Raw genomic sequence first — 19,722 nt, forward strand, 5'->3', positions numbered from 1 at the left:
GTATTTATGGGTGAAAATGCGTCGCACTTTCGTGCTTATCAATAAGGGAAGAGAATCCCAGGATCGAAACATAAGTAAGTTAAGAATCTTTTAATTAAGGTTATTAATTTTACTTTGTAGGGAAATATAAGAATTAGTAATGTGCATTTACTAATTAGATTTTTCGAGATATTTCGATCATTATTTTTGGACAGAGCATTTTCAGGAATTATGGAAACCGAATTTTTACTTTAATGAATATCTTGAGAATATTTTCGGTTTTGGAAATTCCTTGGTGTCCAAACTTCCTTGTCTATAAATACTTGAAGTTTTCCTTTCTAGGAAACTAATCCTTCGTAACAAAAAACTTCCTCTTTTGTTGTTGTTATTGGTGTATCCGACTATTCGGAAAGGAGAGTAACCTAATTAGGCGAGATCTCTTACGACCGCTCAGTTTAAAGTCTTCTTTGGGATTGAGAACCTCTAGCGTGTACCGTTGGTGGGAAACTAGATAATTGCGGTTTATGTTTTGTTTTCGATTGATTTGATTGACTAACGGTGGTTGAAATCTGATTGCACCTAGTTTGTTTATGCTTGAGAATCTTCTCTTCTGATATAATATTCACTCAAACTAGTTCAGAGTTTCGACAGGGATCTTTAGACTGTTGTTAGTTCTAAAGACGATCTTGTGATAATCCATTGTTAACAGACTCCCTTCTGTGCGTGATTGATCACAAGAGATTCAAGTGATTGTGTGCAGGTTTTTATTGAAAATTTAAGAAGATTTGAAGACAAAGAAGATATTGAAGATCTGACTTGGGTTTATAATCTTTGGTGTGCACAATACTTGTTTCGGTAAAAGAGGATCCAATTAATAATCGGTTTATCCTTGTGATAGAGTGGATTAATTAATTGAGTAGATCGGCATCAACACAATTCTTTGGATTAAGAGTGTTGTTGGCTTAACCTTAAACGATTACTTCGGTAATTGAACATAAGATAGATCTAAAGACCTGACGAAGGAGTTTATGTGAAGATAAACGGAAGAGCCTTTGTCCGACTCATATCACTTGGTTGAAGAGAGTTGATACCAAACCGATTTGTTGTTCCTTTACTGTTTGGAATACGAACCAAAGTAATTGTTCCAAGTACGTGACTAAGGTCGGAGGCGTGGGAATACAGACGGAACTAGGTGAACTATTGGTTTAGTTGCTTGGTCTCAACTATACGAAGTTAGGTGTAATTTTGTGTAGCGGCTTAATCCTGAGAGTATTCAATTCTGGACAAGGTCCCAGGGTTTTTCTGCATTTGCGGTTTCCTCGTTAACAAAATCTTGTTGTATCATTTACTTTGTATTTCCGCATTATAATTGTATTATTATAATTAAAGTAAATTACATAAACGTTAATTCCTATTTACTTGATAAGTGAATCCTATTGTGTTTGGTTAAGTCCGAACATTTTTATCAAGTAACATACTTCGTTGTTGTATTGTCTCGATCTCGTATCCATAGACGATCACGCGAAGTGTGAACCGATTAGTTGTATTGTCTCGACTCAGTCCATAGACAATCACTTTCGGAGAAAGGACTTATAGGTAGGAAAAGTTTTAGCTTGAGGTATAATTGGGTACCCTCGCCTTTTCACTGATCTTGGGAGTTTTCCGGACATTAAGTCGGAAACTTTCTACCAGCTTTATAGGCCAGATTATCTTTTTGTTTAGACAAATACTCCTGATCAAATATCTTCAGTTTTCCTACAAGCGAAATTCTTGATAATGAGGAGAGATCATTAGCTTCGATGATTGCATGCTTCTTAGAATCGTATCTAGATGGCAACGATCTGAGAATTTTGCATACTATATCCTTTTCAGAAATAGTCTTTCCAAGCGAGAAAGAAGCATTAATTATCTCAGAGAGTTTAATATGAAACTCTTCAAAAGTGTCGTTGTCATCCATTCAAAGGTTTTCCCATTCAGACATTAGAGTTTGAAGTCTAGCTTCTTTCTATGATGTGTTCCCTTCAAATACGATCTGAAGATTATCCCAAGCTTCTTTCGAAGTTAGACACGTTGATACATGATGTTGTAGATCACGACTTACAACATGTATAATAGCATTCAAACCATCTGAATTCTTCTTCGCAAAGGCCTTTTCTTCGTTTGAAAAATCCACTAAGAGTTTAAACTCAGTCTCCGAATTTTCTACTTTCGGGTAATTATAACCATCGACGAGTAATAGCCATGTATTAAAGTCTCGTGGTTGAAGAAAAGATCTCATAGTAGATTTCCACCATAGATAGTTTGTTCCGTCAAATCTTGGCGGTACGTTAATTGAAGTCGATTCATGAGAACTCGAGTTCATTATTATAGGTTGGATCGCACCAAATACAAATTGTTAGATCTTTTCGTGTTTGCCTGCTCTGATACCAATTTAAAAGACGAGGGTACCCAAATATACCTCAATCTAAAACTTTTCCACCTATAATTCCTTTCTCCGAAAGTGATTGTCTATGGACTGAGTCGAGACAATACAACTAATTAGTTCATATTTCGTGTGATCGTCTATGGATACGAGATCGAGACAATACGACAACAAGAAAACCTGTGTGATTGACTATGGATACAAGATCAAGACAATACAACAACGAAGTATGTTTACTTGATAAAAGGTTCGGACTTAACCAAACACAATAGGATTGCTATCAAGTAAATAGGAATTAACGTTTGTGTATTTTACTTCTAATTATAATAAAACAATTATAATTGCGGAAATAGAAAAGTAAAAGACACGGCAAGATTTTGTTAACGAGGAAACCGCAAATGCATAAAAACCCCGGGACCTTGTCAAGAATTGAATACTCTCAGGATTAAGCCGTTATACAAAATCTAAACCAACTTCGTATAGTTGAGACCAAGCAACTAAACCTATAGTTCACCTAGTTCCGTCTGTATCCCCGCGCCTTCTACTTGCAATAAGTCACGCACTTGGAACAATTCCTTTGGTTCGTATTCCAAACAGTAAAGGAACAACAAATCTGTTCAGTAATAACTCTTCTCAAACAACGTGATATGAGTTTTACAAAATGTTCTTCCGTTTATCCCAATAAACTCCTTTGTCATGTCCTTAGATCTATCTTTTCAACAACTACCAAAGTAATTTTTAAGATTATGCAAGCAATACTTTGAATCACAAAGAAACGTATTGATGCCGATTTACTCAACTAATCAATCAAATCTATCACAAAGATAAACCGATTATAGTTGGATCCTTTTCCAGCCGAAACAAGTTTTGTGCACACCAAAGATTATGAACCCAAATATCTTCTTTGTCTTCAAATCTTCTTTGATCTTCAATAAACACCTGCACACAAACAACTTGAATCTCTTGTGATCAATCACACACAGGACGGAGTCTGTTAACAACAGATTATCACAAGACGTCTTTAGATCTACAAACAGTCTAAAGATCCCCGTCAAAACTTCGATCTAGTTTGAGTGAATCTTATATCAGAAGAGAAGATTCTCAAGCATACACAAACTAGGTGCAATCAAAGTTCAACAACCATTAGTCAATCAAATCAATCGAAAACTAATAATAAACTGCAATTATCTAGTTTCCCACCAACGGTACTAATAGAGCTTCTCAATCCCAAAGAAGTATTTAAACCGAGCGGCCGTAAGATATTTCGCCTAATTAGGGAACTTTCCTCTCCGAATAGGCGGCTCCACCAGTAACAACACAACTAGGTAGTTTTGTTGGCTCTGAGGATTAGTTTGCTCGAAATGCAAACTTCAATATTTATAGACAAGGAAGTTTGGACACCAAGGAATTTCCAAAACCGAATATTCTCAAAGATATGCAATAAGGGCAAAAACGGTTTTCATAATTCCTGGAAATGCTTTGTCCAAATATTGACCGAAATCTCAGTAGAAAATCTCCAACTAGTAAATGCACATTACTAATTTTTATTTTCTAAAGATATGCATTTTAATTGCGGGAAATTAAAAGCATATAAAAATTAAAAACCTTAATTAAAAGATTCTCAATTTATTTCGATCCGGGATTATCCTTTAGCTATTAAGGAATATCTTTGAACAATAAAAGATAAGAGTTACTGCACATGTTCAAAGTATGTCGACATCTTTACTTTGTAAATCCTTTTTCATATTTACAATCTTGGAACCGATTTGCGAGACTTTTAAACAAGTTTAGAATTGGTTCATCTGACTTCCAAGAACTATGTGATTGATTATCCTATCAAATCACCATTAATGGGTTTCACGGTTCTACCTCAACATAAATTTTCGGTTCTACCTCCAAGTGGGTACTAGGATCGGTTACACTAGTTACCATAAAATGGCTAACTAAGTACTAGGATCGGTTGCCACTTCTTATGGTAAAACTTGTGATCGGTTGACCAAGTTATAGGATCGATTACACCAACTTACTAAAAATTTCTAAACCTCTTGCAAGGATCGATTACACTCTCTCTTGTGATCGGTTACACCTCTTACTAGGATCGGTTACCCAATGGATAGTATTTAGTCACACCAAATTCAAGATATCGATCTTACCATCTTAGGTGATTACTTAAGATCGGTTTCACTAGTAAAAGTCATACCAATACAAAAGTTGGGTCTTGTGAATAGTTTCACCAAGATACGTAAACAAGTGATGAGCGGTTATACTAAACACACATATTGGTAATTCAAAAGATTTGCAATGAATAACAATACCAATAAGCCTACCGATTTCCCTTTCGATTCACAAAACAAGTTTATGAATTTACTTCCTTTAAACGAATGTAAAAAATTATTTCCTAAGACGAAATCTTCACCCATACCCATACATAATCACAATAGCATTCATACGATTATGTCGATGTATTATATACGAAGTTCAAAAGATAGACGTTATACTTCGTATTGTAATTCCTTAATACTATGTCTAACTAGAGTATAATATCACATCTTCGTAGTTATGTTTTCAATATGCACGACTTGAAAGATATGTTAGGGAATGAAACAGTTCAAGTCAAATATTACTAACCTCAAGTGGAAGGATGATTTCGTCGTTGTAGCTCCTTACTTCTTCACATTCTTCAAGTTTTCACGTAATACTTGTAATATTTCATATCCTAATACTTTCAAGCTAACCTGTACGAAGTTGACTCTAGTAAATAATCAAGCGAATATTTAAATGAGTTTTGGTTCACTAAAATATGACAACCAATCTTGACATACCAACGCTTGTTGGGTTCAACCGAGCTATGCTCTAACAAGCGTTGTTTCTCAAAAGAACATAAGAAAGATCATCTGTCTCTTGAATTTATGTTCATGCTTATGCGGGACTCAGAAGTTTCCCGAGAGAAACTTGGAGCATCTAAAAAGAACGAGGAATGGCTTGAATCCATACTTTTAAAGATGATTGTTAATCTTTATCTTCTTAAGGCACGATTTAATTGATTGAAAAAAAGGAAGAATCTCATGAAGATCACTGAAGAAACTTCGGTGAACAACCAGAGCACATTCAAATATTAAGTTAGATTCCTTTTGCTTTATCTTAACAATGCACTATCAATCGTTTTTTTTTTGATACATTGAACAATAAATTGTTGATCTATTTCAACTCTTGTATAAAGTTTATTTACAACTATCAATAAATAAGTTTTATCTTATAAATCTTGTGTTCTTTGATAGTTTGTGCATCTTGTGATTCTTTTTTTTTCGGTTTATGAGATTTACTTTTGGTTTTACTAACCCTAATGTTTCGTCTCATAATATGATATTTTTAGATTTTGTGACTTTTTAATTTAGCAGATTTCATATCTAATTAACGTATTAGGTTGCTTCATCAAATAATCATTAGTAGATATTGATTTAAACTCATGTGTGAAGGCACAATTATACTATTATCAGTTTATGTCTCATAAGTCATGTATTTAGTATATATATGAGTTCCGATTTTAGTTTTTTTACTATTGGCACGTAATAGCTAAGATCTTATCGATCTTTTTCTGGTAAAGGTTGTCTCTTTTTCTTATTCTTTTGTCTTGCAGGGAATAACAAAACAACGGGGGAGTTCTATATTGAACTCGTGCTTAAACGTCATATCTTCGTGCGGTGAGTGGTTGCAAAAACCGAGAGAAGAATTATTCTAATAATCTCTTTCCTAATATGAAAACTTGATCGATTGTGATCCTAGTTTGTCATATCGAAGTAAAGTAACAGTTTTTGTTTGTTTAATTGTTTCCTGTTACGAAAAGTCGATTTAATGCCTATTCTTTCTTTTTCTTAACGAAATAAGGTACAATAGACAAAGGAACATGACATATATCATTGAGAAGAAAATTGTGTATAGGAACATAAATCAAAGTAGGAATCAAATTAAGGATATTTATACCTTCACCACTTGAAAGAGTGATGGATGGATCATCGGAATAACCAAAATTGGAAGTAATATTGCCACCATCAGAAGTAAGGTGATTTGTAGTACTGAAATCCATGTACCAAGGATTCTCACCTGGCACATTGGTTGTAGCAAGCATAACATATATATTTTTGGTGGAGCTCTGCCTTTATAGGCAAACTTAATCCTGTTTCAACACTCTTCAGCTGCATGATCATACATATGACAGATATGACAAGTAGGTTTATCATCAGAAAGATAAACTTTATGCTTTTGGTGCACAAGTAGGAAATGCACCGAGAGCGCACGATTTATAGATTCAGTATGAGAATTAGTAAATATATTAATTACTAAGAATAATGTATTCACTAAGTGCAATTCAATACTATTAACATGCATGCATTACGAACTATGATCGAAGTTGAAAAATATGCATAATCTAACTCAAGACCAGATAAGGTAACAATAACAATCTCATCATTAAAAATTTTGTATCCAGGCACAACTAATTGATCAATCATTTATTTAATCTCTCTAGCATAAACAACAACAGAAGATTTATTTTTCTGAAGAGACCAACAATTTAGTTCTTAACTGAATAACACGAGTTGAAGAAACACGACAAATCTCTCTGCAAGCTCTTCAAAGTTGATGAGAATTAGTTGCTCTAGAAAAATACGAAATCACAACATGATTAAAAGTAGTGGAATTGATCCACACTATGATTGTAGCATCTTCTATCATCCAATTTGTGTAAAGAGCTAGGATTTCCAGTTTTGTTGTTTGCATTCACTCGACACTCATGAGACTTGTTTAGGAATTTCATAACCTCAAATCTTCGAATCACATGAAACATCAAGTATTCTAGATCAAGTAACTATCATTTTTCAATTTTCGATATACGATAATGACGAATTGATTGAAACTTCGTAATGGACGTAGTTGGACTTTCCATTATTAGAGATTAGAAAGATGAATCTCGAAAGGAAAATAGATCCGAAAAGATAAAAAAAAATATGAAGAAATAGAAGAAGAAATTTGAGTTTGAATTTGAAAATTAAATTTATAGAAAATAAAATTGAATTTTTCTGCTCTGGTACCATAGTGGAATTCAGATTGAAAAAAATAAAGAACAAGACTAACCAAGAATTATTACAGGATACTTATACCCAATTATTAGAGAAAAGAAAATAATAAATGAAAATGATACTTATACCCAATTATTAGAGAAAAGAAAATAATAAATGAAAATGATACACGCGTTACAATAGTCAACTCACTCAATGTAACAAAGATGTAAAGATAAAGAAAAGAAAACGTCTTTATTTTGTGTTACGAGTTGGTAGTAGTTATATCATACCTGGCTTTTCTGCAGGTGAAGCCATATATTTCACAATACCCAGAGAGGTGAAAACTGTGGAGTCTGTCGATGCAGCCAAGTAAATATACGGAAGACTAAGTATTGTATTGTATTGTATTGTATTCGTTTCTTTAGAATCTCATAGCATCACAAATGGATAGTTCCACTCTGAGATTAACTCGTTTGTTTTAAAGGAGAACTTGTTCATTGAAAGGAGTGATCCTATTATGGGAAATTTGGTAAAAGCACACTACATGGTATACAATGTGCCCTTTTAGAAGAAAAAAAGTTCAAAATTTATAATAAAAAACGAAATGGAGGGAAATTTCATGCTTAAAAATATTTTAAAAAATCAAATATGCTTTCGACGGGAAAGCATATTCCAATTAGAATTCAATATAAAACAATAAGTAGGGAAACTTATGTTTAAAAATAAAATAAAAAAGAGAAATCTCACACAATAAACCGTTTGCCATGTAGTGTCCACTACTAACCACTCCTTCACGTGAAGGATTGTACCAAGGTGATGAAAGACCCCTTAGTAACACCAAATTTTCTCTAAATGGAAGGTCCCTCTTCATTTCGAATGAATGACACTACCCATAGGATTTGTTCTCCGCAGTCAAAGTGGATATATAACTCGGGCAAACGACTTTAAAGAATCTAGTTCGCAAAATATATTTGGAATTAGGGTTGTGTCGTTTAACTGTTTCAAATTCAATGATAAGCAAGTGATCTGATGGTTCTCAAGCTTCCTCCCATAGGGGAGGTTGGGGATCGAACCCATGTAATAGCATAAGTCCTAAGCTAATGTACTTAATTAGGTGTAGTTCTAGGAACCACTGTTCTAACCTATCAAAAAAAAAACAAACATTGCATATAATTAGTTTTCTGGGAGTGCGGGAGATTGGGACTCACTCGAGCAAGGCTGCTAATAGGGGTACCAAATTGCTTAGGGGTGTACCAATCACTTACCAATATGTATTTTGTCCTATATGTATATTGGTACACCCCCAAATAATTTGGTACCCTATTAGCAATCTTGCACTCGAGTCTCACATGTTTTAGAGATGGATACACGTAATACCTATTTCACCTGGCTTGGTCTTATTGTATCTTATGATTGCCGGGACTAGGAAACTAGTCTGTTATACTCCCTCCGTTCCTTTTTAATAGGTTGGTTTTGTTTTTAGAGAAATTTAAGAAAATTAAGAGAACTAATCATTGAAAGTGGTCCTCATGACACTTGTCAATAAAAGAAGTAAAGTGAAATGGTCCCCATGATACTTGTCAGCAAAAGAAGTAAAGTGAAATGATCCACATGACACCTGTCATCAAAAGAAGTTAAGAAAAAAGTGGTCCCAGAAAATTAAAGTAATATTTGACTTTCCCAATTAGAAAACCAGCCTATTTTCTTGAAATATTTATTTATAGAAACAAGCCTATTAAAAAGGAACAGAGGAAGTATTTATTTGCAAAGCTTGAATTTATTGAAAATGGTAAGAATATATTGAAAATGCAGGCTAGATATAAAGAATCAAACTGTTACTTTGGCAAAATTGTGATCTTTTTTTCATGTTGATGGTGATAAAAGGTCTTCCGGCCAAGTTAAAAAGATGAAATTATGACCAATATTTATGTAACTAGGTTTGCAAGGGGATGCAAAATGTAACATCATTTTATTTGATTTATACATATATTATTCTATATCGGTAATTTGCTTAGGCATTTTTTTTCTGATCGGTAGTTTGCTAAGGCATATTTTATCTGCATAAGTGGCCTCCATAGGTTTTTGCTTCTCATGGGCATTCGGAAACATTTGGCTTCCACTGTGGAGAAACAGAATTGGGAGCAGCGTTTTTCTCACTTTGTATACTACTGCTATCATCTAGCAAAATAGATCCATCACACCCCTAAAAGACAAGTAAAGGGGAAAATATGAGATCAAGGTGCAATAAATTCCTAATGAAAAGCCATACTCAAACGGAAAGAATGCAGAAAAACACGAGAGAGCAACAAAAACAATAGATATGTTTTATGTTTTTTACATTAACAAAGCAATCGTGAAAGTGCAGTCGAAGGAGACTTGCGCCGATTCGTGGGTCTGATTGAAGTGTCTGTTGAATTACACCTCGAACAATACTGGACACATTCGGACATGTACTAGCATAAAAAGTGGCATTTAGTTGTGCATTTGATGATCCAAAGAGAATTGAAAATGAAAATAAGCATATTGTGATCTTGAAGACAATTGAGAAAGTTGAGAAACCCATTTTTCTTGATCGCTCTCTATTGTTTTCAGTACTACCTCCGAAGTTAAGTAATTGATCTCAAAGATTGGTGATTTCCGCACTATCTATAAAGAGATGATGAGAAGGAAGGTAGTAAAATTCCAATGCATGAACGTGTTGGAATTATTTGTGATTTGTGATTGAATTATAGCTTTTTGACCTCTAGCTAGGAAAGTATATTCTTCGAGAGTAAGTAAGTGACGGTGTTTGGGGACAGTAAACTATAGGCGGCAAATATTGAACTCAGAGACAGGTTTATAAACAGAAATGGCAAAAACTTGGATAAGTGGGTGTTGATAGTGATACAACGACTTTGGGGGTTACCTATTTGCTCAGTTTCACATTTCTAGGTCTTAGACTGTAGGAATAAGGGACATGCCATATTTGGGAAACACACACATGCATCCGTCCACACTGAAAAGGATCTCAGCTGGCCTGGCATCAATAAGAAATTTGTGTTTGAAGTATTGATGGGTACGTCAACAGCAACTTCAACTGCTCCGACTCAAAAGTTCCCGGAAAGTTCCTAGAGGTTTCGTTTTTGCCACGAAGAGTTTACTTTAAACTTCCACTTTATCCAGCATATTAAAAGTCCTCACTGTCCCAGCAAGTGAGCATGTCAACGACGTCAAACAAGTGTTAAGCTACGGATCGACAGAGAACAGGTGGCTGCAGTGAGGACATCGATGGATATGCCGTTAATTGTTCCAGCCAATCAACTCTGTTAAACGCTTTGATTATAATAATTTAGTTGGTAAATGAATGAACTAAATTTAGTTGGGTTCTGATAAATGAAGCTTCTTTTTCCCATAAGAATAATCACAATCTTTCGAAACCGCGTAATGCTTTTGCATGCATGTAGATGTAGGGTCCATTGCGTGATATGAACTCGTCCTTGGGTCAAAACGCGTTTCTTCAAGTTCATCAGTTCCACTGTTTCAACTTTTACCACTTGTGCATCCTGGTGATAAGGAAAGTCGCAACTGGTTTCTACCAAAGATTTATTTTTCCACGAATTTAACATACACTGTAATATAAACCTAATAGGTTAGGTTAAGGTACTTTATCCTACTATAGTACGTACTAATTTGATGCTGTTTACTTAGCTGCATCCTAGCTAATTAGCAACTCGATGCTTTTTAGCTAGCTGCATTAGATATATTAACAGTTGGACTAGCTTTAACGTTGTACACTCTTCATTTAATAGGATCACAAATGGATGCACCAGCTGATTAAACTGTGTCTAATTGGAGATTTGTCTATTTATCTTTTGTGACGACCAGCATCAACAAGGAGGCACAAAGGAACAGACATGTAAATTTCAGGAACAACAATCTTGAAGGAAAGAGCCAAATAAGACAATTGATTTACATGTCGATTAGGTGTTGTTATTAATGGGGTTGTTATATAAATGTACCAAACACCATGTGACCATATAACTTCATACCTTTTATTTTATTTTTATTTTTTTGATCACATCTTCATACCTTTTATTGATAATGAGAAATTACCACACAAAAGGAAATATACATTCTCTACCAAATTTAGCATGTATATCCAAACTGTAGCAAATTTAGTCTTTTTCATTTTTACACTCAAATTAGGAGGCACCATTAGCTTGAGAAATAGAATTATAATATAATTTGCCTTAAAACTGGCTGCTAATGGGAGTTATTAATTTGCTTGGGGGTGTACCATTTCAAAGGTGCATAATGTTTTGTTTTATCTGGAATTTGGTACACCTCCAGGTAAATTGGTACCCTTTATATATAACAATCTTGGATTAAAAGTTGTTGTGGCAGGGTGAGATGTAATCCAGATAAAGTTATGTGTTCATCCGTAAATGATTTACTTTGAATTTTGCTTGCTTTAATTTGTTATTGTAATAAGGGAGGAGGTATGATGGTTGATGTTAAAGTTTATTGCAAATGAAGCTGCTGGCTATACTAGGTCCTTGTATATTTTCTCTTTTGTTCCGATCCTTTATAGTATTGAGGTTTTGGGGATGGGTTTTAAACTCAAAGTTAGCGTTATCAAATGTGTACGACTTCATTGCTCTATTCATAAGGTATTTGCTTCTAAACAAGTAGAGGTAATTGCTTGTAAACGATAAATAAGTACTAGCTGTACCTTGAATTTATTCAACAAGTTCACTGATATATCAACATTAGATACGTTCACAATCCATCCATAGTCCATTATATATATATATATATATGTGTGTTTAAGACATAATTTGGGATTGTTTAATTCACCACCCTGCAGTTCTTACGTATTTCACCATTAGACCCAGTGAGCGGACTGATATTTCCCATTTTGAACATTGAAGTAGCGAAATTCAGAAAGAAAAGTTGGGAGTCGTTGCTGTAACTTTCAACTATGGATTTTGTAGTCGCGGCCGCAGAATCACTCGAGTAGAGAACTTGGTCAGAAAATAGAAGGCCCTTCTTCTCAAGTAGGTTCTTAAAGTAATGATTATCGAATAAATCAGTTGAGTTACGGTCTAATGCAACTGTTTTATTACCGTCTCCATTTTGTGGACAAACTGACTGTAAGTCAGTTACCATATCAGTGTGCATGGTTTGATCGGGTGCGCCACTTCCAGAGAAATTCACCAATCTTGTACTAAATGTCGCACACTTTGCTAACCCAATTGTATGAGCACCTGCATATAATCGACAAGTACTGCAGGGTGTCAATAGACGCATCCGAGACGTACCAGCTTTCAAACTGTTTCGGCTAGTTTAAAATATTAAAGTGCGACCAAAATCAGTTGTTTAGTTACGATTATACCTGACAAGGCTACAACATCGGTGACGTTAAGGCCAACATCTGAAAATTTGGAGATAATTGCAGTGACATTCTCAAATGGAGATGGAAGAGCAAGATTTGCTTTCGTTTGGTTCGATATTATCCCGTCTCTTCTTCCAAATCGGACTTTCCATGATGGCCCTCCACTCTGCAATTTAAAAAAGTGTTGGTACTTCTTATCATGTCGGTTATTAATCACAAGCATGCAAAAATGTTGACGTACTAGGAGAACAGATTCTCGAGCTGCCAGAGCGAGTATATCAGCACAAGATACCACTCCACTGCATTTATCTTCAAGAGCTTTCTTTATTGTATCCACAACATCATATCCTCGAACCGAATTTATATTCGGGAACGCAAACTTCTCCCCGTCACCACCGTCTAGAAGGATAGACGCATCACAGCCCTGTAAATATGAGATAGATTTATCCATTACATTAGTACTGCAGAGTAAAATGAGCTTTAATTCATGCAGCGTGATAATGCACAATTGAAACTTACATTCACAAAGCAATCATGGAAATGAAGACGAACTAAGGAAGCGGCCATGCGCATTTCATTTTTTATTGCGGATTTCACTTCACGACGTACAATTTGAAAAAGACTAGGGCATGTTGTTGCGTAGAAGTTTGAAGTTAACTGAGATTTTACTGAAGGCATACTACTTAAACACAACATCGCAACGACAATAACTGCTACCGAACTATAAGAACTGGTAATCACAATTCTACTTGTCTTCATCGTCATAATGCTTGATCTATACCTCTCTTGAGATTCCTCTTAGTACTATGATTGACTACTGCTTCTTCCATTACCTTGAACGAGATATATTTATAACCGAGCACATTGGCAGAGACCCATTGTAATTAAACTCATTATTAAACTGAACGTACCGATGTAACTAGGCTTAGTGATGGCGGCCACATTTAAATTACGTTAAACCCGCATTAATCCTCTTGATAATGTAGAATAACATGTGCTGGTAATGGAGAATTGCAGCTGACTGTGATTTCGATGTAAACATGTACCATCTGGTTTAATGGCCATTATAGATAAAATACAGATTATATTGAAATCGTCATCCTTCACCGCACCAGATTAGCAAGTAGCAACCACTAATATAAGCAAACCCTAACGATATTTTATAGAAAATAGCAACCGCCAGTACATAGTGCTTAACCTTCTCGGCTTTCCACTGCGTTAAGGCACGCTTGTTTCTTCAAGTTGGATCTCGTTGATCAAAGAAAGAGACAACCTCTGCTTACTGACTAGACAAGCCAACAAGGCAGGCTAAACCAGAAGATCTACGTCACAACCCTCTTCTACGTCACAACCCTGTACGCCGAGGAAATGTCCTTTGGCTGAGTGTAACTCACACTGGTCGTATAACTTTCAAAACTAGGAGCAGCCAATTGGACCCAAAGAATTCCATCTAATCCGCATCTATACATGGGACTGGCGGAAGGGAAATTATGGAAGCTACTTGAGGTGGACCAAAGGCAACCTAAACTGGGAACTTAAACGACAGTAAGATGGCACTTGCCCTGTCTTCGATCATCGACCACAGCTCCCAAAAGCTGGCACTTGTCGAAAAGGTAAACTGGTAGCCTACTGGATTAAGTTGGTCAACCAAATTTGCTTTATCAGGGTCAACTTTTGATTTGGTCAATTAGAATTTACAACTAACAAGTACTGTACACAGCAAGAGAGAGTGAGAAAGTGACTGGCTGGGGAAGATAGATTCCAATTCTACCCATCTCATATGTAATTATGACAAAAATTGCTCATAGTTGCATACAACAATTTTAAGAATAAAATAAGCAATACATTCGTCTAGTAAACTGTTTCTAGTAGCCGGTTATGAAAAAGAAGCTTTAAACACAATCAGTCTGAATGGTCAGGTCATTTATTCCTATGTCATGGTACAAACCATGTATGTATTGTAGCACTGGATGATCATCTGCACCCTTTTTCACCTGTTGAGAATAATAACATAAGAGTTTGACCGGAAATATAGAATGTTCAACATATTGCAAGAACGCAAACTTGCATCTCTAAATAAATCCAGTAAATGAATAGAGTGATGAAATTCTCCGCCCTATTGCTGCCAAGCAATATTGGCCACACGTGTAAAGCCCAAATCCAAGGGTTAAATATATTTGGGTGGTGGATAGGGCGGCAAATAGCTTTTTTGTAATATAAACTAAGATTTAGCCATATACTTATTCTCAGTATACTTGCCTGTATGGATAGTGACCCAACAACATGACCTGGTACCAATTCCCAAAACCGGGCTTCAATGACTTCAGAGACGTCCTCCAGAGCAGAAATCTGGCCACAATTATATATTAATGGTACTGAAAGCTGATAATAAACACAGTAGGTGAAGAAGAAATGAGTAAAAGCTGATTACAGATTCGAACCGTATGTACCTGTCTATGGCACTTGCTCAACGCTGAAGAAGGTATGTTCGGTGGTGCCATTTGAAGTAAAATGCCACCAGTGGTTCTAAAGAGTGGCTGGACAAGCATAAATACAGTAACTGAAACCAGACCTAAGCACAGGACTTCAGCATTCTTAACCCTGAAATGATATTAATATCACAAGATGTCAGCGAAAATCTCAAAAATAAGATAGACAATATAAAGGATTGGTTTTAAGATCTACCCGAGGGTCAGTAACCAAGATGCCAATATCAAACCTGCACTGGAAAGGACAATGAACATAGTGGAATTATTTTAGAGTGAGTGCCATTGAATCTGACAGCTTTCAAAGTTAAGAACATAAAAAATAAAGAAAGAAAGTATCTGACAAAATTTATGGATATATACCTACGAATAGAATCTGCAAGAACATGCAAGCATATTGAATGGTAATTCATATCTTCTGGTTTCCTGTATACTGGGATAACACAGATTATCAGAAACCAAAGAACAAAAGATCACTAAGATCACTACTTAGTTGGGTGTTTATCCCCCAGAAATTGGAGCACAGAAATATTAACCACAAATATAATTAGGCTGTTCAATCACACACAAAGATTAACCATAAGTATGCGATGTTACATGATTATCACGAGCAACACCACAAGAAATAACCTAAAGACAAAAATGCATTAAACATGGAAAGTTCCCCTTGGAGTTATCAACTAATCATACAAACATTGCAGATTAAATGATGAAAAAAAAACGTCAAAGACTGCTTGGGAACTGGGTAGCCTTTCCAAATAGGACGTTTTATAGGCTATTTAAAATAAATCATTTCTCACATTGAATTGATGATGGAACAAGTTTTCCTGAAGCAACTTACCAAGATTTATACGTGCATAGCTCCGAAAGAACCAAACACCAAGTAGGTTAACCAATAAATTTGTCACCGCCGAAATAATTAAGTAATGCCTGGATGTATGTATCCGTTAGTTAATTTGATAGAATAACTCGTAGACAAAAAAAACTATACGAGAAGCCAAAATGGGCATATTATACACACTTGCGTACCAAAGGAAACAGTTCTTGATCAAAACATCAATATGGACGTTCATCAAACACAATATATAGTAGTAACAAGCTTCTATCGTTTAAGATTTATGACCACAATGGATCCTAATGCCAAATTATGTGGTATGATGAACAAGTAACTGCTGGATGCATCATGCGGTGAAAGATGATAAAGCAACACCATGAAAATTAATTAAAATTAAGCAACCACAAATGTGATGAGGAGGAACTCACTTGTGCTCAGATTCATCTTGTATGAAGGCATGCAGAGCTTCTACAGCCAAAGAAAATGACAGAAACAAAAGAAAGAGCTGTCTATACATGGAGCAGACACAACAAAAATAATCGTATGTTAGTGACATGAAGCGGAAACTACAATAACAGCTCCAAAATAAAAAGAATGACTTAATCTCTACTTTTTCTCATAAACAAAGATTAACGATGGGAAAAAAAAAACGTGTGAAATGCCATACATAATATGATCACCTTTACAGGGCTATAATACAAAACTACAGATATAAAAACCATTGAATTAACACAAGTTCTGACAACTTTATCATCATGCTGGACTCGTTCAAGATAAATAAAAGATGAAATCCGCAGTTGCAGAAGATAGGAACATTCATAGGAGTAATTAGTGAGCTGGATATAGCCAACTCCACCAATGTCTTCGTGAGATATGTAAAACCTAGTTTATAGTAAATAATATCTAAACATGGACACTAAGAAAATGAAGCATAAACTTGAGGTGAAGCGCTAGGACAGGATAATCAAAACAACGAAGTATAGAATTATGCGAAGAAGAAGCACAAGGAAAACTAAGTGGGGAACAAAGCAAGATACAATAACTGGGCATATAACAAGATTCATATCAACTTGACATGGTTGCAAGATTAGCTACTTGTCATTCATCACTATAATCTTAATTCCCCCCTCTTCCCACGTGATTTTTGTCTCGCAGTTTCTCATTCAATTAAAAGGCAGTCTCTAACATAGGAATGTTGGAGTATTTACAATGCAGTGCATCTTTTCCTAATTGGCTAGAGAAGGTTAGAGAAGAAGTGCCATTAATCATGATCTCATGGGAAGAAGTGGTAATCATACAGTTTAACCAAGTAATCTTAACAGCTCAACCAATTAAATAACAACATAAAGAACGCTGCTGCAGGAGTGAAGAAACTTACAGCATTAGTAAAGGCAGCTAGCACTTCTAGCCTCTTATACCTGAAATAAGAGAAGCTCAAACGATCACCAATCACTAAAGTAGATTCTAAACATATTATTAACGGCATAATAAGAGAAAGCATGGTTAGCATCATAGTCCATTACGGAATACAAAGCAATATGGAGACTAATGAAAATAAATGTTATTAGTTTGTTTCAATCTTGTTGCAAACAAACAGAGTTGAGCCAATTTTTATCTGACAGTAGGAATTGGGATGCAGATGAGTCCAAAATTTACCATTCTACTGGAGAGGCATCTGCACTCTTAGGCCACTTCTGGACTCATTCATGATTCATCCGTTAACTAGAGCGCTTACTACTTTCCAATTTGCTAACTTATTTAATGCAACAAATTTAACATGGGAGAAATACTGCATTCAAACACCAAATGGTTGGAAACAACAACTCACCCATAAGTGTAGACTCCGTCAGGCTTCTGTCGAGAAGATGCCATTGCAAAGAGGGAAAACGTTAAGAGTCCACAACCGAATGTCAAATGAAATGCATCGGACACCAATCCTTGAAAATGAAAAAGAATAAAAGAATGCAAACAACAACAGAAGTTAGGAAGATTCCACATACACTAACCAATTGACCAAAATAATTTTTGCATAGGTGATAAACCAGTGATGACACACACAAGACATTATTACTGTAGCAAATGCCAATCAGTTGTTTAGCTCATACCAGTTTGAGTATAAACCAATCACCAAACAAGAATATAGTCATTAGACACCAATATCTTAACATTGCAACAATAGAATGTGAGAGCTGAATTTTACAAGAGATTCAGTAGATTCTTACCTACACGTCCAGTGAAAACCCCAACAAATAATTCCGCAGAAGAGTAAGCAACATTAAGAGAGATCATAATAAACAATCTTTTCATAGGTCTATTCCCAGACCTAATTATTCGAAAAACTGATAACAAAAGCATCAAAATTGAGAATCGATTTCCTCCATCTTTATCCCTAGTTTCGAATTTGGGAAATCCAGTAAATGGAGTTTTATCAATCTCTGAAACACTTCGAGAGAGTAATGGATGACTCGAATCATTGATGGAGATTGGTGTATGTGGTGTTTCAACTGATTGACGAAACGAAGGTAGACGAGTGTATGCAAATCTTCTATCACTTCCACTGATTCCAAATTCTTCATTATTCCAAGATTGTTGTTGTGATTTATTTTTGTCTTCTTCAGATGTTTTATAGTAATTGAAAGATGAACTGTGCTTTAAGGAATCGCGTCTTGCAAATACTGGATTCTCCATTTGAACGCCGGTTTATTGGAGATTCATAGACTAGGCTTCTGTATCACACATGGAGAACCCTAATTTATAATCTGACCTCAAGTGTCTCTTTCTGGATGCAAATATTGACTTGAAAACGAAGGAGACTGAAGAAGTTTATCAGTTCTGGAAGATCTTCTTTCGAGTCAAAACAACGAGTTGGACTTTTGACTCCCTTAATTTTTGACGGATAATATACGTACACTACCCCTAGTGTAGCTGTGTAGGTCTACTCGGCTTGATTTTAGCTTTTCCCACAGCCCAGGAGAAGTTATTCGAGGACTGAACCTCAGAGGAGCTGCCAAGGACTAGGATGTAACAACTTTCAACATTACCTCCGAGTCACTCCATGATAGTTGCATCTACTTGCACGTAGAAACCAGTTTATTCGAGGACTAAACCGGAAAACCTTTTAATCGCGCGATCAAAATTGTATGCGTGCGGGTTAGCAATTTGGGATACGGGAGTAGTTCGGGACGGCATACGTACTTGTATTATTCGTTTTGACGGAAAATAAATGCGGTCCACTATTCGGTCAACCATTTGTAGTTGGGAGATGATTCAGAACGGCATACCTACGTACCTTTCGTTTTTGATTATATTACTCATGGGGGACCAAAAATTTCTATGCTTTACGTAGTTATATTTGAGATTAATAGGCTATATTAGCCAACATCCATCGCGTGGAAGGGTGGTTCGACTGTTGGTGTGTGAGTTGGTGGTCTCGTGTTCAATTCCCGGTGTGCTTACACGCTTTCATTTTTGGCACAAAGATTTGTCTACGATACAATACTTGTTGACTGAGTTTACAGCGAGTTGTCCTGGTCCTAGTCAGCCGAATCTACTGGACGGAGGTGTACACG

General features: G+C 35.6%; 2 protein-coding genes across 2 annotated transcripts; both read right to left on the bottom strand.

Moving 5' to 3' along the window:
• Window positions 1-12,135: 12,135 nt before the first annotated feature.
• LOC113313912 (peroxidase N-like) lies at window positions 12,136-13,735 on the bottom strand. Its single transcript, XM_026562687.1, has 4 exons — window positions 13,352-13,735; window positions 13,074-13,256; window positions 12,833-12,998; window positions 12,136-12,704 (listed from the first exon to the last, which is right to left on the bottom strand). The coding sequence occupies exons 1-4, from the start codon at window positions 13,595-13,597 to the stop codon at window positions 12,286-12,288; spliced, it is 1,014 nt and encodes a 337-aa protein (XP_026418472.1). The 5' UTR covers window positions 13,598-13,735; the 3' UTR covers window positions 12,136-12,285.
• An 823-nt stretch (window positions 13,736-14,558) lies between these two features.
• Window positions 14,559-19,000, bottom strand: LOC113308065 (metal tolerance protein C2-like). Its single transcript, XM_026556535.1, has 10 exons — window positions 18,376-19,000; window positions 17,982-18,090; window positions 17,532-17,571; window positions 16,582-16,658; window positions 16,160-16,248; window positions 15,682-15,751; window positions 15,518-15,556; window positions 15,283-15,433; window positions 15,092-15,181; window positions 14,559-14,826 (listed from the first exon to the last, which is right to left on the bottom strand). Exons 1-10 carry the CDS (start codon window positions 18,839-18,841, stop codon window positions 14,725-14,727), a joined length of 1,233 nt encoding a protein of 410 aa, XP_026412320.1. The 5' UTR covers window positions 18,842-19,000; the 3' UTR covers window positions 14,559-14,724.
• Between the last annotated feature and the right edge of the window lie 722 nt (window positions 19,001-19,722).

This window comes from Papaver somniferum, chromosome 9 (genome assembly GCF_003573695.1).
Source record: "Papaver somniferum cultivar HN1 chromosome 9, ASM357369v1, whole genome shotgun sequence".
NCBI lineage: Eukaryota > Viridiplantae > Streptophyta > Magnoliopsida > Ranunculales > Papaveraceae > Papaver > Papaver somniferum.